This window comes from Nannospalax galili, unplaced genomic scaffold (genome assembly GCF_000622305.1).
Source record: "Nannospalax galili isolate Female #2095 unplaced genomic scaffold, S.galili_v1.0 scaffold185, whole genome shotgun sequence".
Taxonomy (NCBI): Eukaryota; Metazoa; Chordata; class Mammalia; order Rodentia; family Spalacidae; genus Nannospalax; species Nannospalax galili.
Genome location: NW_008355474.1, coordinates 2,580,828 through 2,602,836, shown reverse-complemented (window position 1 = coordinate 2,602,836; position 22,009 = coordinate 2,580,828). Strand labels below are relative to the sequence as shown.

Genomic DNA, 22,009 nt, shown 5'->3' with positions numbered 1-22,009 from the left:
GGTTGTTTCAGATGGTTCAGCCTTTAGTGTATAATTTAAAAATACAGATACATATTTTAGGGGTATGTTTTTGCCAAGACTGGAGACAATTGATCTGGAAGGGCTGGTGGCCTCTAGGGAGAGCTCCCTCTGACTCTACTATCAGTTATGGTAATCTGCTTTGTGTTATATAACAAAACACCCGAGACCAGTACTTGATAAAAGGTTTATGTATGTAAATCACATCCCCAGAGATTTGAAAACAGCTTTGGTCTGCCTGGCTGTGCTGAGATGGATGGATGATGGTGGATGATGGTGGATGATGGTGCATGATGATAATAGTGGTAGGACATGTGGAAAAGATCACATGATAAGGTAAGAAGTCAGTGGGCTAACAGCCCACTCTTGTAATACCAATGTAGTCCCACAAGGCCTAGAACTTCAAGAGACAGTATTACCCATGCAAGCCTCCCATCCCCACCTCCCTCCCTCCTGCTAGACCCTCTACCTTTTCATGATCCACCTTACTGGGAACCAGGCTCCCAAAACATGAACCTTTGGGAGACAAAGCTATTACAGAGTCATAGCATGAGTTGTCCACATATGTGCCCAGGTCTCAGTGGGGATTTCAGAGAGCCATTTAGTGGTAGCCTGCCAACTATAGTCAAGATAGGTGGGCAGCTGATGGGATATGTCTTTGGAAGGCTAATAAGTTTGTCCTGAGTGACTCACTCTTCTGCTGTCATCTGATCCAACAAGGTTTGTGGGATTGTCCTGCTGATTGGTGCTATCAGGTAAAGCTGGGAACATCAGGAAACCCCCTAGCTGGGGTCAGGGCTTCTTGAAGGCTGTTTAGTCACCAGTGACTGGGTCCAATAGAACATTGTATACTTGGGTGAAAATTCAGCATAATCTGGGCAGGGGTCTTGGTGCTGAGGCCCAGCTTTGAGTTAGATATTTATATGTCCCTAGAAAAGGAATTCTTGAAACAGCAGGGTAGCAAATGTCCAGACGTGAACATGTGTGGGATGTACTATTAAGTCCTGCAAGTGAGCAGGTAGAATGCAGTGTTTCTAACTGTGCTTTCTATGGGAAAGGTAAGGCCATGCGTGGTGATTCACATCTGTAATCCCAGCACTTGGGAGTTTGAGGAGTATTAGTTCAAGGTCAGCTTTGGCTACATAGTGAGTTCAAGGTCAGCCTGGGCGACATGAAACTTTAAACCATAAATGTAGGATGAGAACAGGAGGGTGCACTTACACAGAGAGAGCTGGAGGGGGAGCAAACCAGGCAGATGACCTGGTGGGAGAGCTTTCCAGAATGTTGGAGGGCAGATGTAGAACACTGTTCTCCAAGCAAAATAGCTGCCGTCTTTATCAGATCAGCTGGGCTGTTTGAAAGAGCCCATCAGGAGCCATTGATCTTGATGAGTCTTGATGTTCCCTCTTGGAGGAAGGAGAAGGTTAGGGAAGGTTGGTGAATCCTCACCTAAGATTCCAACCGCTCTACCCATCCATTTGTAGGCAGTTCTGCCCTGATTGCATGGGGTCTCAGGTGTACATGGCCTGAGGAAGTTTAATAGAAGCTTCATCTATGCAGCTACAGGAAAGCCATCATCCATGCAGGCTGAAGGCTTCACAGTGTGTCTGCTTTGGGGTCGTCCATCTGCTCCTGTAAGTAGCCTCCTCACCCATGCTCAGTAAGCACTATAAGCTCATCGATCTCCTGAGTCCTACTTTGGTTTGTTGTTGGGAGAAGGTAGACATTTTTATATTGCCCAGAAAAGGAAGTCTTAAAACAGCTGGGTAACAAATGCCCAGACCCATGAACATGTCTGGAATGAACTGTAATAGTCCTGTTGCAGAACTCCCATCTGGAACAGGCCTGACCTTACTGGTTCGTCTAGCCACTGGGCCTAGAGCTGGGGAGCATGCTGGCATAGGTGTGTGAGGCCTGTTGATGGCCTGGAAGGAGTCGCCAGGCATACATTAACAAGGACCCAGAAAAAAGATTTAAACTACAAGAGAGGCCATGGGTCAGAGCAAAGCACAAATGAGGGGAAAAAAAGGTGGGGGGGGGCAAGTGGGACAGATGGGAGACCCTGAGACTTGAGGTGTGGCTTTTTAAAAAATGTTTTTTACTCTATGTATATGAGTGTATTGCCTACATGTATGTAAGCACACCCATGTCATACAGTGCCTGCCGAGATTAGAAGAGAGCATCAAATCTGGAACTGGAGTTAAGGACAGTTGTTAGCTGCTGTGTAGGTGCTGGGAACCGAACCCGGGTCCTCTGCAAGAGCAGCCAGCTCTCTTAACTGCTGAGCCATCTCTCTAGCCCTGAGGTCTGACTTTTTTTAGCAACAGAAAATCACTAAATTCTTAAGCAAAAAAGAGCTGTGACAATGGTACATGAGGTCATAGTGGAAGCTAATCTAGAACAAAGTTTTGTTTTTTTGTTTTTTTGGTTTTTTTTTTGAGACAAGATCTCACTATAGCTCTAGCTGGCCTGGAACTCAGAGGTCCACCTGCCTCAGTCCCCCAAGTTCTGGGATTAAAGGTATGAGCTACCATGCCTGACTGGGATTTTTTTTTTTTTTTAAGACAGGGTCTCAATGTAGACCAGGTTGGCCTTGAACTTGCTGTGTAGCTGAGGATGTCTGTGTCCCCCAGTATTGAGATTACAGGATACTACCATGCCTGGTTTATGCCCAGATGGGGATTGAACCCAGGGCTTCCTGTGTGTGTAGCAGACACTACCAACTGAACTATATCCTCAACCCCAATATTTGATTTTTGAGGTCTATTAAAGTCAGCCATCTGGCTTAGCAGAGACACCACGGATCTGGGGAAATTCCCTTTCAAACCACAAAGCTCTGTGATAGCAGGGACCATCACAGCCTCCTAGACCTGCGCAGGGACGTGGGGCTGGCTCTCCCCTGGTCATTGTTCCCTCATTCCAGGATTACAAGAGAGTGTTCCTCCTAGAAAGCTGATTACCTTTCTGACCAAACTGTAACTCATTTGTTTATCAAAAAACAGAGTGCTCCCTGCTCCCTGCACATTAAGCACTATCCTAAAAGCTCTGGAGTCCCATTCCAGGAGTGTAGCCCCTGACGAAGAATGGCCTGGCTGCTGGCTCAGTGCCTGCTTCTCCTTGTCTTTAAACTGTCCCAGCTTGAGACTGGGCCCACTGAGGCACTCAACTGGTAGAGTCCAGTAAAGGTTCCCCACAACCTCCCCTGTGCTCACAGAGGCAAGGGCTGGGCCTCTCCTAGCCCAACCGTCTGCCCTTCCCAGTTAATAGCCCCTATGTCCCCAGAGCAGCTCGCCCTGCCCTCAGAAGACCTCACAAGAGTATGAGACTGGCAGCAGATCCCAGAAGTTGGGGACATTCCCCAGGCTCCAATCCTGGAGATGTTTATTCTCTGGGCGGAGAGTGAGAAAGCAAAGAAAGATGTTGCAATCCACTCCATCCACGTCAGACACGTCATCTTAGGTGGGGGAGGGCAGGGCCAGAGGAGGGACACCCAGAGGCAGCCAGCCCCGACTCAGCCTGCCAGATCCCCACCTGGCGGCATTGGGGAGATGGAGTGGCCCAACCCACACGCCCAGCCTCCCGCCCCTGACTTCCCTTGATAACAAACCAGAAATTGAAACGGGGTCGGGATGCCGGGCTTGAGTTAGAGATGAGTCACTGCCCAGAGTGACTGAGAAGTGGCAACAGAGAGGCAGAGGAGAGCCCAGGGAACAGAGAAAGCAGGTGAGAGCGGGAAGCACACAGCTGCCCAGCCTGGGAGGCAGTGGGAGGGGGGTTTCTTGGTCCCTAGGCAGCAGACAGGGCCAGAAGGACCTAGGACCCACAGCATAGAGAAGCCGGGTGGGATGGCAAGAGGCCAGCTTCCCCTGTTGCTGGATGGCATTGGAAACCACTCTCACTTCAAAGGGGACGAGAGATAGCTTATTCTGGCCAAATATGTATGACACAGATTCAGGTTATCCCAAATTCCATGTTCCAAAATTCCGTGTTCCAGCGTGGTAACAGTTTCATGAAGTTTTTATGGTAACAGAACAAAGAAAAGTCATAAATCAAGACCCTTTTCAAATACTTAATGGAAAGAGTAAGCAGCAAAGAGAAATCTCAGCTACAGGCCTCAGATGCCATCTGATGACACTCAGCCTTTTGGTTGGTCACAAGAAGTTAATTCTGAAACAGGTGGGCCAGGACCAGCTATTTAAGGGCTAAACAGTATCCAAGATAAATTGTGGATAGACTCTGGATCTGCAACTTTCCAAACTCTCCACAGTCACTGAAGTGCTGATCAGTTGGTCAACCTTGCAGGAAGTTCAGTTCAAGATGCTAGACTTTTCTGAGACTTTTGTTCACAAGACAAAGGGCAAGGCTGAGGGTGTTGGCTGGCTAGGTGGTGGCCCAGGATGTCTGGAGGTTTATTGGTCCTTGAGTGACATCCTGCTTTCCCCCTGCCCCTCCAGAACTGTCTGAGAGTCACCCAGGAACATGGCAGGAAGCCCAGAGGTGGTGGCCATGGACTGTGAGATGGTGGGGCTGGGACCTCTCTGTGTGAGTGGCCTGGCCCGCTGCAGCATTGTGAACCTCTGTGGCACAGTGCTGTATGACAAGTACATCCGGCCTGAGGGAGAGATCACTGATTACAGAACCCAGGTCAGCGGGATCACACCTCAGCACATGGCAAGGGCTACGCCTTTTGGGGAGGCCAGGCTAGAGGTAAGTGAAAGACCAGGAGCTACCCAAGCCAGCAGGGGTTGCATGGGACCCTCTTCCACCTCCCTAGCTCCTTTTACTAGGGTCTGTGGTTTATCACTCTACCATGGAAGATTCCCCACATTGCTTGGTAAAAACTCTAGGGTGTCCCCATCATAGCTCCTAAGGGAAGGTTCCTGCCAGCAGAAACCATAGGCTCCTACCTGGAGCTTCAGAGCATCTATCTGGTCCAACTTCCTGGTGTTGTGATGGAGAAACTGAGTCCCACCTGATGTTCCTCTCTTCTACACCACACTGCGCTGGTGTGCCTGAGAGATAAGGCTCCCAGACTGAGCTGGTGCTGACACAGAGGCCAGAGCTTCCTGGGCCAAAGGAGATCTTGCCTTCAGACTGTGTTCTGGCCTAGGGCCGGCCACCTGCTCACCTTGAAGCCCAAGGTTTCCCACCCTCTCACCCATTAGCTTGTGGTCATGTTTTCACCAGGTAAAACTTTCTGTTTCTCTGCATGACTAAAGGGAAAGCAAAACTTAACTCAATAGAAACTTCCCCAGAATAGTCATACCTGGGCAGGTTCAGCAGGGGCTTGGGGAAGTTCTCAACATCACAGGAACTGAGGTTGGTTTGAGGTTGGTCTCCACGAAGATGCCCAGTGTATGCCAGGGCCCTGAAGGCTGGACATAACGTCCCAACAATGCTGCTCTTTACTGAGTACGTGAGACCCGTGGTGCCCTCCTGCACTTTTGCCCTGAGCTCATTCTTTCCTCATCCCAGCCCTGCCCAAGGGGCTCTCAGGAATGAACTGTCTCACTGGGAAGTGGATACTTTGAGTCCTGGCTGTCTTATCAGCAAAATGACCATAAGCAAGTCACAAAACCTCTCTGCATCCAGTTTCCCCATTTGCAAAAGGAAATGGGGAAAATACTACTGGCAGCATACTGTTGTCGGGTGGGAAAGGGCCCCAAAAGAACGCCTGTGCAAAGTTCCTGAGTGTTCCACAACTGTGGATTCAACCTTCCATGACTTGAAAGTGTTGGAGAGAAAATCGCCTCTGTACTTGCAGAGCTGTTTCTCTAGTCATTGTTCTCCAAACTGCACAACAAAACAATGTTGACATTGTGTTTACACTGTACTAGGTACTGTGAGTTATTAGAAATTGAAAGTGTGGGGAGGACATGTACAGGTTCTGTGCTGTTCCATTTTATGTGAATGGTGGGGTTAGGTATTCATGGGGGTGTTGGGACTGATTCCCCTCAGATAATGGGACTGCTATACTCAAAATGTTAGCTCTTATTGCTGTTTACCTTTTTTAAATTTTATTTTATTTGGCTTTTAGAGATAGGCTCTCATGTATCCCAGGCTGGTCTTGAACTTGCCATGTAGCTGAGGATGACCTTTAACTTCTGATCCTCCTGCCTCTACCTCCCAAGTGCTGGGAATACAAGTGTGCACCACCATGCTTAGCTCTTTATTGTTTACCTTATGATCCCAAGTTACAGATGAAACTGGTTCCCTTGAACTAAGGGTACTGGCTTCCTAAGACTGCTATTGCAAAGTACCATGGCTTGGTGACTTAAATGACATTTATTGTATTGTCTCCATTCCGAAGGCTGGAGGTCTGAGACCAAGGTTGACTAGGCTGATTCCTTCTAAGGCTGTGAGGGAACAGATATTCTATTTTGGGTCTCTTAGTTTCTAGAGGCTGTCGGTAACATATTGCAGAAATGGTGTTCTCTGAATGTGTGCACCTTTATCCAAACATCCTGTTTTTAGGATACCAACCATAATGGATTGGGAGCCCACACTGCTCCAGTTCAACCTCATCTTAGCCCATTATGGCCCCAACTTCTACATCTATGAGTTCAGTCAACAACAAAGGAAGATCTGTGAAAGGAAGTTTCATTGGTATGGAACATTTACAGTCACTGGTCCTTAATACAGTTTGACAATTCTCGGTGTGGCATCCCTATTGCATTAGGTATTGTAGGTGATCCCAAGATGAATTAAATGGAAGGAGCGGACATGCCAGACAAGCACTCTATCCCTGAGCTGCATCCTAAGATGTGATTGCTTATATTTTTAAAAGAGCCATAACATACTGCAATAATATTTTTAGTGTTGATCACATGTTGAAAGGATCATAAATTAAATTTTTTTTTCCTTTTGTTTTTTGAGACAAAGTCTCACATAGTCCATACTGGCCTCAAACTCACCATGAACTTCTAATCTTTCTACCTCCACCTCTGGAGTGCTAGGACTACAGGTGTATACCTCCACACTTCGTTTATGTGGTGCTAGAGATCAAACACATGCTAGACAAGCATTCTACCTGCTGAGCTACATCCCTGACCCCATTTTTACTGTTTATGACTGTTAGGTGATATAAAGTTGCACTTGGGGCCTACATTCTATTTCTGTTGAAACAATGTTCTAAGGTGCTGAGGGGATATTGGGGGACCCCAGGGAGGGCCACAATATGGTCAGCATGGATCTGGAAAGACTGAGACTAGTAGAAAGATAGAGAAGAGCATGTATATGCAGTTTGGCTGGCCATAAGGGTGCCATGGAAGATTCTTGAAGCATGGATGGATTAATAGCCAGTTTCAAGATAAGCAGAATAGGGAGGGGTGCTCTGGGGGTAGATAGGGGTGAAGGCTGGGTCAGCACAAGGCCCTAGAGAGCAGTTATGAGGGCCCGAGTCATTGTTGGCAGATAGGAGGAAAGGTTTGGAAAGAGAGTGAAGAGGAGAGTCCTCAGGGAAAGAGGGACAGCAAGATGAGAAGCAGGAGCTGTCCAGACATTATGGGAGGTTCAAAGACCTTCCAAGGAACTCCCCATCCTGAAGTCCCCATAGAATAGTCAGGGTGGACCATATGTCCCTGGACCCCCTCCTCAGCCAAGTGACAGGAGGAGGCAGAAGAGCCCAGAGCAGAACAGAACTCTCACATTTCAGTTCCCCTGGTCCTTGGGCACCTTGGCCTGGGAGTTCACACCTAGACTGAATCCAGAGGTACAAAAACACCTGCTTCTGTTAGGGACTGAGCCACATCCTGAGTTCCAGTATAAGACATAGGGTTCAACCCATCACAGGAACTTGAAGCCACTAAAGACTAGGCAGGTCTCTGGAGACACATATGAACCCCCAGGTACTGTTAGGTTTCTTCTCAATTTGTGTGACTTTGGGCAACTTTTTGACCCTTGAGTGATTCAGTAATAATTCCCCTTCCTGGCCTTGTGTAGGTGACTTGGCTATGGCCCACATGGCACCTGGCTTATGGCTGCTGTTCACTAAATAAGCCTGGGAGAGTAAAGGGCATAAAACCTGGGCATACCCCAGCATCCCCAGAGTCCCTTGAGAGTGCAGCCACTGCTGCTGGCCCTCATTCTCTGCCTTCTGGCAGGGAAACTTCTCCCAGCCTGACTCAGATCATAGTTGCCTGCCATTCACATACCTCAGAGGCTCCCCATTGCCCAAGGTAGCCCTGTCAAACACCCAGGGCTCCGCAAACTCTGACTGCCTTTCCTGCCTCCTCAAATAGCTCAGCCCTGCCCACCCTGAGCTATACTATGCTCCCTCTGTCCTCTATCCCCAGTCCTCTAAATGATGAAGGTCTCCTAGCCTTAGGGGTTTAGCATGCTTTTATCACCTGCTCACCTTCCCTGCACCCTCTAGCTGGATTCTCACATGTGAATCGCCAACCCTCTTGCTGCCCATGAATTTCATGGCCGGCCTGGCCACAGCTCCAGCCACATGCTTCATCTGTATGCACTGAGCACATTGTGCCTGGCATTGGAAGGCTGCCCTGGAATGGCTGTAGGATGAGAGTAGAACTGATTTTCAGCAATAAAGTTGCCTCTGTGCTCAAGTCGCTTTTGGCTGTTTACCCCTTTGTGAATTGCAGTGCTATTCACACAGCCTGTGGGTAGGGCCAAGGGCAAGCACGACCCTGCACTGGGGCCCACTCCCAGCTCTGCCACCTGCTGGCTGTGTGTCCTTAGGCTTGTTGCTTAACCTCTCCAAGCTACCTCATCAGAGCCCTGTAACACAGGGATGTCACAATAGCTCAGCTGTACCTAGCATGATGTTCTACACAATGTTCTAGGTGGGGACACACTTTATTTCCATGGCAGTGGCAAGAGGGAGGTAACCAGTGTCATCACTCCCACTTTTCAGATGAGACCAAGGTGCAAGGTCTGCTGTGCAACGAGGAGAAGAGGTAGAACTTGTTCTGGCTCCAGACCTGGAGCTTAGATGCTCTATTGTGCCTTTCAGCATCAGAACATCTGGCATGTGTTAGGGGACAGGACCCAGTACCTGGCCCTAGGGAATGGCTTGTCCTTGGTTTTCAGGGTCAAGGACAGAGTATCGTGTTGGTCAAGACCCTTGAGACAACTGGATTCCATTCATTAGTCATATTATTTTGTTGTTTTTTTTTTTGTGGTACTGGGGATTGAACAAGGCTCGTTCTGGGCAAATGTACTACTGAGCTGCTTCTAAGTCCATCATCCATAATTTTGTGTATGTGTGTTTGGTATGTATGTACTTGTTCACAACTGTGCATACCTGTGTATGCACATGTGTAAGGGTCAGAGGCCAACTTCCTGTGTCTTCCTTGATTTCTTTCCATCCTATTTCTGAGACAGGGTCTCACTGAACCTGAAGCACATTGATTTAGCTAGGCTGACTGGCAAGTGAGCTTCAGGGATCCATCCATCTCCACACGTGTATCCAGCACTAGGATTACAGACGTGGGTGCTGGGGATTCAAACTCGGGTTCTCATGTTTGTGCAGCAGGCATTTTACTGATTGAGCTGTTTCTTCCTGCTCTATCTATAATGTTTTAATCCCAAAGAAAGATCATCCTCATGGGCCCCCAAATGGACAAGGGGCCCCAGAGGGCAGAAGTCCGCCATCCCTTTCTCAGAGCCACAGGCAGTGGCAACTGTCAAGTGCATCTAGAGTTTTCTGTCCAATGCCCCTCAACCTCAGGTTTCTTCCTGTGGCAGGAGCAGTGGGTAGGCCCAGCTCACAGCACACAATAAGCCAGGCTGTTGTAGCCAGAACCTGAGCCCCCTGGATCTGCCCAGGAGTGCTGGCACTATGAGCCACTGGGACCAGCCCCACCCTCTAATTTTTAACTTATTTTACTTTATTTTGAGACACAGTCTCATGTAGCCCAAGATGGCCTCAAACTTCTGATCCTCCTGTTTCTGCCTTCCAGACCCTGGGATTATAGGCGTGCCCTGTTCTTCCTTTTCTTTTCATTAGCACTGTGATAATATTCCTTTTACAGTGTAAAGCAGATGTCCCTTATCACCCCACATAGCTAGGTCTGACCATTATCTGGAGCACTGGTTCTCCATGAGATGCAATTTTGCCCCCATGGAGACAATTCTGGTTGCCACTATGGTGGGAGCAGCTAGTAAGTAAATGCTGGGCATGCTGCTCAATAGCCCCCACCCATCACCCCACACAGCACACACCTCAGGCCCCAAATGGCAATAGGGCTCTAATGGAGAAACCCTGGAGGGTTCTTTCAGGAGGAGGGCCAGAGAGAGGCAATGACTTGCCTAAAGACACACAGCAGGTGATATGTCAGCACTCAGTCTCAGGGCTTCCTCTTGGCAGGTTCATGTGGTTCTTTCTCCTGGAAACCTAAGAGTAGTTTCTCATAGCTGGTTTCTCGCCTTTGTGAGTTAATACAAAGACAGAGGGAGGTAGCTTGTGGACAGGGGACAGTTTCAGCTAGAACCTGCCCTGTGGCTTTGCTGGGGCTCTGCCACCTGGCAGGTCCCTGTGGAGCTCAGCCAGGTGTGGGAGGCAACTTCACTGTGCCATTAACCCAGGGTAAGCAGTGTGAGCTGGGGGTAGGGTGATGGGAGAGCCTGGCAAGAGACAAGAGGAAAGAGGGAGATTGAGGCCACTCCTGAAGGTGACAGGAAGGCACTGCATCCCTACTCACAGCCCCTGTCACCTCCGCTGGCAGCCAGCAATGAATCACCAGATACAGGAACCAGGGGAGGACTGCATATGTGGAAGTGCGATGAAGCAGCAGGCTCCCAGCTGCCACCAGGGCCCAGGCTGATCAGGGAAGTGGAAACTGCAGTGGCTGGCAAAGCCCTACTCCTGGCCACTTTGATCCTGTACCTTTGCCATGGGGTCCCAGTGCTCCAGATCAGGCCCGCCCATCTGGGAAATGCTGGCAAACAGGAGGACCCACAGAGAAAGGATGTGCAGGCAGGAGAGCAGAAGGCAGCTTCCTCCTCTGTGAAATGAAACTCAGAATAATCTTGTTGAGGGCCCTGGAGTGAGATAAGCTCCTGGCCACGAAAAGGGCATCCACCATGTCCCCACCCCTATTTCAATTCTTTCCAGGAAACTGAGTTTCCATTCTCAGTGTTAGGCAAAGTCAGTGCCAGCTGGTCAGAGGGCCCTGAAGCTCCTCCCTCTTCCTCTTCCTAGCCCCCATCTCAGAAAGTTGGTGGAACCCCAGCTGCTACTGGGCCCCTGAGGCCTAATCAGTCCCCAGAAGAAAACTGAGGCCAGAAAGGGTCCTTAACACCCTGAGGCCACTCAGCAAGCCTAGCAGTTTCCCTGGATTCAGATCTTTGAAGAGTCCCTGACAATTACTCTCTTCCCCTTTCCCTGCTTCCTCTCCCTTCTGTTCATTGGCCCCCTCTACTTTCACTTGTCTCATGAATCCCGCCTCCCACCCCCCATCCCCAGCCTCTGGCGCTCAGGAAATGATGAATTTCCCAGGAATCTCCATGTCATAATACACTCACACAGTGTCTAGGACTTGCTGTGTCCATCTCTGAGCTGGTGGCAGACCACTTCCTCTGGGTTTTGTGTTAACTGGGCCTGGGTGACTCTTCAATGAGGAAAAACAGGCCCCACCGTTCCAGAACCCAAAATATGTGAGCAAGGAAAGGAACACTACCACAGCCCCCTGCTGCCTCCTGCTCCCTGCTCCCTAGCAGCACAGTCATTCCCCTGCATACCAGCTGCTCCTTGCCCAGGGCACTCAAGCCACATGCCTCACAGTCATCTTTGAAAGCCTCAGTGTGCTCCTCAGACCAGTCTTGTCTCCATGGCCTGTTGGGAATGGAAAATCTGGGTTCTGTGTCCACCTCCTGAATCTGCCTCTTCCGTCAGTCCTCCATATCCACAGGTTCCACTGTGGAGTCAACCAACCAAGCTAGAAAATAGTTTCAAAAACTTCATCTGTTCTGAGAATGTCAGACATCTTCCTTTTTCTTTGTGTGTATGTGTAGATGTGGGTACATGTGTAAATACTGAGGCACATGTGTGTGAGTGTCCAAGTGGAACCCTGGGGTCCACTTAAGGGAGTATTTCTATTGTGCTATCTACCTGCCTGCCTTTCATTCATTTTTTTTCCTCTCTTTTCTTTTTTCTTTCTCCCTCCCTCCCTCTTCCCTTCCTCTCCCTTCCTTCCCCAGGAAGACAGGGTCTCTCACTGGCCTGGAGCTCAGCAAGTAGACTAGGCTGGCTGGCCAGTAAGGCCAGAGATCCACTTGCCCTTGCCTCCCCTTGCCTCCCCAGCCACCACGCTGGCTTTTTACGTAGGTTTGGAGGATCAAACTCCAGTCCTCATGCTTATGCAGCAAGCACTTTGTAGAATGAGCTTTTTCACCTGGTACCCAGACTTTTCTTGTCATTATTCCCTAACAACACAATAGAACAGCGGTTTACATAGTGCTTTGTGTTAGTTATAATCTAAGATGACAAGGTCTACAGGAGAATGTGAGTAGGTAAGCACTGCACTGTGAGGATTCTGGTGACCATGAGGCTCACCGGCCCTCCCTACAGACAGCAAGGGTGACTGCGTTTAAGTGACACTCCCGGTTTAAACACATGCCTGGTAAGGTACAGGGTACCTTTGTTCTGACGGTATGCTTTCTCAAAGGCCCCCAAGTGGAATGCAAGCCCTACCCAGCAACCACCTCCAGCAGAGCCTTGTGAGTGGCACCGCAGGCTGGAGAAACAGCCCAGGACAGCAAGCCAACGTCTCATGCCAGTGAGGCATGGCCTAGAGACACAGCTCCAGGCTGCACTTGCAGCAGCCTGCAGAGTTCCTTCAGAGTCCTCCACTCAGGTGAAGGAGGGTTTCCTGACTTCACCACAAACAGGAATTTCTGGATAAGCCAGTGTGAAACGGAGTTTATTAAGACCTTCCCTCCCTTCCTTCCTTCCTTCCTTCCTTCCTTCCTTCCTTCCTTCCTTCCTTCCTTCCTTCCTTCCAGATAAGATCTCACACTATAGTCCAGGCTGACATCAAACTTACTATGCAGTCCAGGCTGGCTTCAGATTTTAAAGACCTTCCTGCCTCAGCCTACTGAGTCATGAAATTATAGGCATGCACCACCAAGTCCCACAAGAAGATTAGATAGATGATAGATAGATAGATAGATAGATAGATAGATAGATAGATAGATAGAAAGATAGATAGATGATAGATAGATAGACAGAGAGAGATAGATAAGATAGATAGATAGACGGACGGATGGACGGACGGACAGACAGACAGACAGACAGACAGATAGATAGATAGATAGATTTTTTTTTTTTTGAGACAGGGTTTCTCTGTAGTCCCAGCTGGCCTGGAACTCGCAATGTAGACCAGGCTGGCCTTGAACTCACAGAGATCCACCTGCCTTTGCCTCCTGAGTGCTGGGATTAAAGGCATGTTCCATCACACAAGAAGAGAGTTTAATAGAGTTTTAAGCATGGACATTGAAGGAGGGGGGGTGTCTGGGGCCGTAGCTCAGTAAGAGAGCACTTGCCTAGTATGCATAAGACCCTGGTTTGATCCTCAGCACTATATAAAAGCAGCAGTCCTTCAGAAAAGAATGGCAATGCATCCCAGCATAGGCTTCTCTAGAGCGTCCTCCTTAAGTGTTTTCTTCTAAATATTTATTACTATTTGTGTATATGTCCCTGTGTGTATACACACATGCTTGTGGAGGCCAGAAGAGGGTGTCAGATCCCCTAGAGCTGAAGTTAAGGACAATTGTGGGCCACTCGATGCAGAGCAGCAAGCACTCTTAACTCTCCAGCCCCATCCCCTTGAGTGTCTTTATAATAACCATAGATATATTTGGGTGGCTTCTGAATTTGCATCTCACACCATTGCTAAAGTACTTAAAAGAGATCATAGGGTAGTTTCCATTGTGCATTGGATGGGATTACCCTAGGCGACAAGGGTTACTTGGGGACTTAAGACATGTTTTTACTCTTTTAAAAAAGTACCTTTTCTTGTGAGATTCCCAGAATATTGCAGTCATATCTAGGAAAGAGGAAGGATTTTGTTGGAAGGTCACATGTACTCTGACCTTTGAGCACCTTGCTACATTGCTATTTTAATATTATTTGAAAATATCTCTATATAAAAGAATATTGCCCCTGTGTAGGCAATCTTCACAACAAACGTTATTGATGGTACTAGAAATATTTTTGCATGTGTATGCATGGTGTGCATGCCTGTGTGTATGTATGTTTGCATGTGTGTGCATGTGCGCATGTCCGTGCATGCATATGGAGGCCAGTAGCTGATGTCTGGTATCCTTGATCACTTTCCACTTTATCTGTGGAATCAGGATCCCTTGCTCAGCTAGTTCTGATTAGTCTAGCTGGCCAGTTTGCCTGGGGATTCCCCCATCTCTGCCTTCTCAGTGCTGACTTACAGGTAGCTGCCATGCCTGCTTGGCTTTTATGTAGATTTTGGGGCTCTGAACTTTGGTCCTCATGCTTGCATGACAAGTGCTTTAGTCACTGAGCCACCTCCACAGCCTGTGCTGGAATTCTTGACTCAGCTGGCAAGAAACTGGGGAGACTCTGGGGGAGGAGCTCCTTTTCCTTTTCATGCCACCTTAATTTTCCCTGTCTTTCTCTCCTGCCTCAGATAGAACGGCTTTCAACATTCTGATATGGACAAGGTACATCTGAGCCTTGGCTCCTGGGTTGTTAAGAAACTATATATAAAAAGGGACCACATGATGTCCCTGGAGGCCAGTGACCATCTAGTAGGAGAAACAGGCAGGGGAGCAGTGTTAGCCAAGCAGTGAGCTGTTTCCTGGATGCAGGTTAAGGTAATGGCTACAAACTGAAAAAGGTGAAGGCAGCTAGAGCTGCCCCAAGGCCCAAGCAGGGGACAGATACCCGGTTCTGTTTCCAAATGCCCCTTTCTAGCCAGGATAAAAAAAAAAATGGCTCACTTGCTACGTGCCAGGGTGTGGATGGGAGGCCCAGGGGAGGCTTGTGAGTACACGTAAGATGTGGGGCTGGGCATTCTAAGGTCTGCTACCTTCTCAGCTTACCCAAGTGTGTGACATGCAGGTGCTTTGAAGCCAGGCTCTGGCACTAACTAGCTATGTGATGGTTCCAGTTCTCTGAGAGTGCTTAGCAAACCACCCAAAGCAATGGCATAAACAATGGCAGCATTTGTTTTGCTCTTCCATCTGTGGTCTGGCAGGGCTGTGGAGCAGGGATGGTGTGGCAGGGCCAGTGGACAAGAATCATATGTAAATTCACTTGCCTGCTGTCTGGTGGCAGGTACTGGACTTTCTCAGCTCTCTGTGTGGCCTTTCCCCAGGGTCTCCCCAGCCTGGAGACTTTTAGGTAAGCCTAGATGGAAAGGGAGGGGCATTCCAGTCCATCTTTTTTGGTTTCTTTGCTCGCTGTTAAAACAGGGTCTCATGTAGCTTAGGTTGGCTTTGAACTCACTATGAAATGATCATCCTGCCTCTACCTCCCAAGTGCCAGGATTACAGGAATGTGCCACCATGCCAGGTTTATGTGGTACTGGGGATAGAACTCGGGGCTTTGTGTATGCTAGGCAAGCACGCTATCAACTTAGCTACACCCCCAGCCCTGATTCTTTTATTCAAAATTGTCAGAGACACTTTGGGTAAATTATTTCACTCCTTTGTGATTCCATTTTTCTCTTTTGTAAAATTCAGTTAAATCCAGCCCTCCCTCCTAGCTGAGTTAGTTTTCTAAAGCTGCTGAGCAAAGCCATCAACTTAATGTTTTAAAACAATATGAGTTTATTATCTTAAAGTTCTGAAGCTCAAAAGTCTGACCTGGGCCTCATGAGACTAAAGAAGACTAAAGCTGGTTCCTCTGTCTCCCTTTCCAGCCTCTTGACCTTGGCTCTTCCTCTGTATTTATAGCTACCAACACCGTGCAAGTTCTCAAAAGGAATCACTGACCTCCATAAATAAGGGACCCTTGTAGGGGACCCACCCTGGAAACATGCTTAGGATTGAACCTAAGAGCTTTCCCACTGAGCTACAACCCCAGGCCTGACATTTCCCTATTTTAAGGTCATCTTAACAATCTAAGTTCTACCTGTACATTAGACACCCCACCCCCAGGTACATGTTCACAGGTTCTCCTCAGGGGGCGTGGACATCTTGGGCAGGTTATCATTCTGCCTGCCACAGCAAGATTGCTGAACAGGGTCCAACTCTGCCCTTCCCATGGAGCAGTCCACGGTAGGGCTCCTCACAAACTTGGGCCCAGGGGTGATCTGGGCCTCTCTCTGTAGACAGTATGTTTGTAGTTCAGTGAGGGAGGTTGATTTGCCCATAGTCATATAACAAGTCCAGGAGGGGCTTCCTGCCAGCCCCATGACTATAACGGGGTAGGGTCCCTGGAGCATCCAGGGTGGACGTGTGCGGAGCATGTGTCTTCTTGGACAGATCCTGCAGCTCCTGAAAGGCAAGCTGGTCGTGGGCCATGACCTGAAGCATGACTTCAATGCATTGAAGGAGGATATGAGTGGCTACACCATCTATGACACGTCCACAGACAGGCTGCTGTGGCACGAGGCCAAGCTAGACCACTGCAAGCGAGTGTCCCTGCGAGTGCTGAGTGAGCGCTTACTGCACAAGAGTATTCAGGTGAGGAGCCTCTCCTCTCCGTCCTCCTACTCCAAGAGAGGAGCCTCCTCCCCTTCCTCCCCTTCCCTCCCTCCTCCCTTTACCCCTGCTCAAAATGAGCTTCCTGCTTCCCCTCCCTTCTCCAAGCAAGAAGTCTCTACTCTCTCCTCTCCTTCTCTCTCTCCTTGCTCCTGAAAGTGAAGAGCCTCCTTTTCTCTTTTCTCTCCCCCCTCCCCCTCCTCCTTCTCCTCCCCAGCTTCTTCCTCTTCTCTCCAGGCAGGTCAGTGCCATCCTATCTAAGCTGGCTCCAGGCCTCACCCTCCAGGACTCCATACCACCACTTCAGGGGCTCCAGTGCAAATGTGGAAGCACAAGATTCTTCCCCCAACTCCTGAGAGGCTGTGTGCTTATGTGTGGTGTGTCAAGGAATTGAGTGCAGGATCCTTCTCGGCAAGGTGATCCCAGGAAGTGAGCTACTAGGGAAAGAAAGTGGATGCACCCAGTTCAGGCTTCCTGGTTTAAATTGAGCTGGTGACCCGATGCATATGAGGCTTCTGCTACTGCAGTTCCTCAGAGGCAGTAAAGCCTGCACCTTCAATGTGCTCACAGTGGGTCCTTACACATTACTTCCTGTCATGTATTTCTGTCAGCAGTTTCCAAGTGCTGTTTCCTTAGGACATGGGGGTGGGACTCACCTCATCCAAGTGGGAAGAGCTGAGAGTCTTGGGCCAAACACTGCACTGCACAAGGGCTGTCTTGGGCAACAGCTTTTTAATTTTATTTTTCAGTGCTGGGGATCAAACCTAGGACCTTGAACGTAACATGTCAACTAGCACTCTACCTCTGGTTTTTAAAGACATAGTCTTGAGATGTAGCTCAGTCAGGCCTCAAACTTACAATCCTCCTGTCTCAGCCTCCTGAGAGCCAGTATTGTGGGTTTGTACACAGCTTCTGTGTTTCTTTGTTTAGCACCTGCTCCATGCCAGATGCTGGGTCTCAGGGTGAACACAATCTGCCCCTGTCTGAAAGGAGCTCTTGGTAGGAGGCAGCCCAGTTTCAGATCATCAGCATGCTCTACAGAGTGTCAGATAGAAGAGAAGGCAGGAGGGATATAGCACAGAGTGCTTTCCTAGAATGCACTAAGCCCTGGGTTCACTACCATAAACCAGGAATGCTGGTGCATGCCTATAATCCCAGCACTTGGGAAGTAGAACAGGAAGGTCAGAACTTTTTCTTTTTTTATATAATTTATTATTTTTATTTTATGTATATGAGTGTATTACCTGCGTGTGTGTAAGTGCGCCCGTGTCGTGCAATGACCTCAGAGATCAGAAGAGGGAGTTGGATCCCCTGGAACTAGAGTTACAGACAGTTGTTAGCTGCCATGTGGGTGCTGGAAATTGAACCCAGGTCCTTTGCAAGAACAGTCAGTACTCTTAACTACTGAGCCATATCTCTAGCCCTGAAAGGTCAGAAATTTAAGGTCATCCTCAGTTACATAGCAAGTTTGAGGCTAACCTGGATTACTGGAGACGCTGTCAAAAAAAAAAAAAAAAAAAAAAAAACGGAAGGAAGGAAGGACAGTGTCCTGAGAACAGGGATGAATGGTGGTCCCCAAGGCAAGAGAACAGTGAAATGCAGTGAAATTTGCAGGATATGTCCTGGTCACAGAATGCTGGAGAGAGGGATAGAGTGGGAAGGGGAGCATGAGCCTGCAGTGAGGAGATGGCTTGGTTAATTGAGGGGGCTGGTGGCATGGAGACCTATCCTGCATCTGCAAGAATTATTTTGTAACTAGGACTGGACCTGAGCCTGGCCTCTATTAGTCTTGTGGTCCATGATGACTGTCCTGGATTCTTTTGTACCCCAGGGGCATGCTGTAGCCTGGGGATGAGTCAAGTGCCTTATGAGTATCTGTCTACCTGCCCTTCACTGCTCTCTGTGGCTCTCAGCTGGGGCCCTGTCCTGGGGGTCTTGAGCCTGGTCAGCAGCACCCCTAAGCTCTGTCTCTTCATCCCTCATTATTCCAGGGACTCGGTGCCCACCCTTCCCAGCAGCTTCCCACCTGCATAGATGTCCTTAGAACCTGGCCTCTGGCCCTTGCCTAAGGGGAGTGGTTCTGCTCATCACAGAGACCAGATGTGACCCAAGGACAGGCTGACTTGGGAGCTTGTCGGTGTCAGAGGTGCCCTCCCCTCAAGGTCATGGGGATCTGAGCCTCCCACAGGAGGGGAAAGGCCTTTGTGGGTGCTGGGTACCAGCATCCTCTCATTCTTTTCTGTGAGGCGGGTGTGCCCAGGTCCATTTTACAAAAGAGGAAAAGGCACAGAGAGGCTCAGGGCTTGCCAAGGTCACAGAGCCCCTTAGGAGAGGAGTTGAAACTGGAACCAAAGTCAGAGCTGTTGACTTCCCCCCCAGCTGGTAGGCAGAGGATAGATACTTCAGTCACCTGCAGCTTCCTCCTCAGATAGTACGCTGGAGTGCAAAAATGCCCTGTGCCTCAGTTTCCTCATCTGTCAAGTGAAGGTGATAGTAGGACAGGTCCTTGGAGACACCTAGCACAGTAACACCTGGAGCATTGGAGGCACCACAGCCACCTGCTTGTTAATAACATGGAATGAAATGTAGTCTATCTGAGCTGTGCCTCCCTGGGGTGCCCCCAACACTGTCTGGAGTATAGAAAAGAAGCCCTTGTGAGGACAGACAGGTCACTCTGGGCAGAAGGACACCAGAAGAACAGTCAGACTTGAACATTCCACTGGGCCTGGAGCTGGGTCACAGGCAGGAAGGACTTCAGGACAGGCCAGGAAGGTGGTAGAGGTGAAGGGTGCCTGTAGGAAGTTGGTTTGGTTAAGGCTCCAGTAGGATATAAGACCCAGCTCCATAATCCTTTGTGATCCTCAGTTTCATTACCAATAAAATGGAGGGTGATCAGATCCAGCTCCTATATTGAGGTTCCATGGGCCACGTGAATGGCACAGAGGTGGCAGGTGGTAATCACTTCTTCCTGAATGGAAGGTGTGGCCCTTGAATTCCTTGGCACCCCATTCCCATGAGTTTTCAACTTTTTGGCATAGGCTGGCATAGGCCATAGCCTTCAAGGCTTTCCCTGGCAGGCCTCAGCTTCACCCTGGCCCTATCCCTATCTTCACAGAGCTTGTGTTTTAGTGGCTCATCCTCCCCCTGCTCCCAGGTGCTAGCAATCCCTTGGGGGAGACAGAAAGGGAGGATATCATCCCATCTTATCTTCTGTCCAGGGATGGTCAAGACTGCTGGTTTCTACTAGCTGAAGCCCTTTCCCTCTTTGAACAGCCTTGTCCCCCTACCTTTCCCTCACTGGAGTTCCTTGCTTACTCCTTGTGTCCTGCCCTCCTTTTAGAGCTGCCCTATATGTGACAGCAAAGCCAGGCCACCTCCAGCCACATGCTGACACCTTTTCAAACTCTGGGAGTCAGGGGCCTCAGGGAGACCCTCCTCTGCTGACCCACTTCAGGAACAGGGAGGTCAGGGTGCCTCCAGATGCACCCCACCCATAGTTCCTATTCTACCTGCGTCTGCAGAACAACTGGTCTGGACACAGCTCAGTGGAAGATGCAAGGGCCACAATGGAGCTCTATCAGATCTCACAGCGACTCAGAACCCGAGCCCAACGAGGGGCTGTCTGACTGAAGTTCTTCCAGCCCCTTCTCCAAGGAACAGAGGCTCTACTCCTTCAAGACAGCAGCTTTCCAGAGTTAGACTTGTCTTTAAAAAGAAAAGACTGGAAAAAAAAAAAAGCAAAAGACAAAACCCATCCTATAAAAAATGACAGCAATTCTCTTGCTTTTGGAAAACAATATATCTTTAGTAATAAATGGCTCTATATTTTGTCTACTCCATCTGTGGATCTTCTCATCTTTTGTTTTCTCCTGTCTGAGCCCAGATAGCAGTGACCAGGACCCAGTATGCATGATGGTGACAGAGAAGAAAGACTTGTGCTCAGGAAGTGGGCAAGTGTCAACTTCCTTCCCTCTCTCCTTCCCTCCCTCCTTTCCCAGGTTTATTTAATACACTGCAGAGAGCAGTGTACATGGCAGTAACAGGAAAACTCTGCTTTTTAATTCTTTTCTTCCTGAGCCCAGGTTCACCTAGAACTTGTAATTCTCCTGACTCAGCTTCCTGAGTGCTAGAATTGTAAATATGAACCATCATATCCAGCTTAAATGTATAGAGGGTTTTGATGTTGTTTTCTTTCTTACAGTGCTGAAGACTGAATCTAGGGCCTAGTGCTCTACCATTGCTACATCCCCTGTCCTTTCTCTCTTGACTTCCCTTTCTATTTTTTCTCTCCTTCCTTCCTTCCTTCCTTCCTTCCTTCCTTCCTTCCTTCCTTCCTTCCTTCCTTCCCCTTACATCCCTCTCCCTTTCTTTTTCTTTCTTTCTTTTATTTGTGTGTTATATTTGGGTACACTTGTGCCATGGTACACATGTGGCAGTTAGAGAACAACCCTTGGATTTCTCTTCTTTCACCTTGTGGGTCCCAAGGATCAAACTCAGGTCACCAGGATTAATGACAAGTACCCAGTGAGCTATCTTGCCAACCTCTCTCCTTCTTTCTTTCTTCCTTTCTCTTTCTTCCTTTCTCTTTCCTTTCCTCCCTCATTCCAATACTGAAGATTGAATGCAGGACCTTTGTGCATGCTAGGTGACTACTTTATTACCAAGCTACATCACAAGGACACCTCCTTTTTTTTTTTTTTTGACTTCTTATTTTAAGATAGGGTCTCATTAAGTTGCCTTGGCTGACCTTGAACTTGACACTCTTCTTGCTTCACACTCCCTAGTAGCTGGGATTATAGGCCTGAGCCACCGGGCCTGGCTCAATTTTCTTAGTATCTTGAACCCTGCACATTCAAGAAGTCACTTTGGAATCATGCAGCTTAAGGGCTCTGCTGCCCTGTCCCTATTGCATTTATATTTGTTTCCTGGTGTGGTTCCCTGCTCAGGGGTCCACCTATCTCATCTTGAGATATGGTGAGTCATCCTCCCTTATTTGTAAAATAAAGACGTCTGGAGTCAGAAGGAACTAGGTCAGAAGGCTGGCTTTGTGACCAACAACAGTTTACTCAGTCTTTCTGTGTCTCCGTCTCTCCATCTGTAAAACAGAAAATCATAACATTTGGTATTTGTGAGATGTCTGCAGAACTCCCCCAGCAGCATCCCTGTTTTCAGCTAGGCACCCACCAAGTGTTATTAACTATCTTCATTTCATGGATTGTTTCTGGAATCCGTCTGGACTCCCCTGTCTCCCTAGTCCTTGTGATTTTCATTGAAAGAATTCAGAGGTGACCCACAGAGTACAGGGTACAAGACAGAGTTTATTGCAAAGCAAGCGCCTTCCACTTCC

General features: G+C 48.7%; 1 protein-coding gene across 3 annotated transcripts; it reads left to right on the top strand.

Moving 5' to 3' along the window:
- Positions 1 to 3,519: 3,519 nt before the first annotated feature.
- Isg20 (interferon stimulated exonuclease gene 20) lies at positions 3,520 to 20,413 on the top strand. 3 transcript variants are annotated; one of them, XM_017803087.2, is made up of 4 exons: positions 3,520 to 3,741; positions 4,473 to 4,725; positions 16,444 to 16,644; positions 20,003 to 20,247. In XM_017803087.2, the coding sequence occupies exons 2-4, from the start codon at positions 4,498 to 4,500 to the stop codon at positions 20,051 to 20,053; spliced, it is 480 nt and encodes a 159-aa protein (XP_017658576.1). In that variant the 5' UTR covers positions 3,520 to 3,741; positions 4,473 to 4,497; the 3' UTR covers positions 20,054 to 20,247. The 3 variants fall into 3 exon arrangements, with proteins under 3 accessions (XP_017658576.1, XP_029411824.1, XP_008851076.1); XM_029555964.1 differs by lacking the exon at positions 20,003 to 20,247 and adding an exon at positions 16,900 to 17,830; XM_008852854.3 differs by having other exon boundaries at positions 3,524 to 3,741; positions 20,184 to 20,413.
- The last annotated feature ends 1,596 nt before the right edge of the window (positions 20,414 to 22,009 follow it).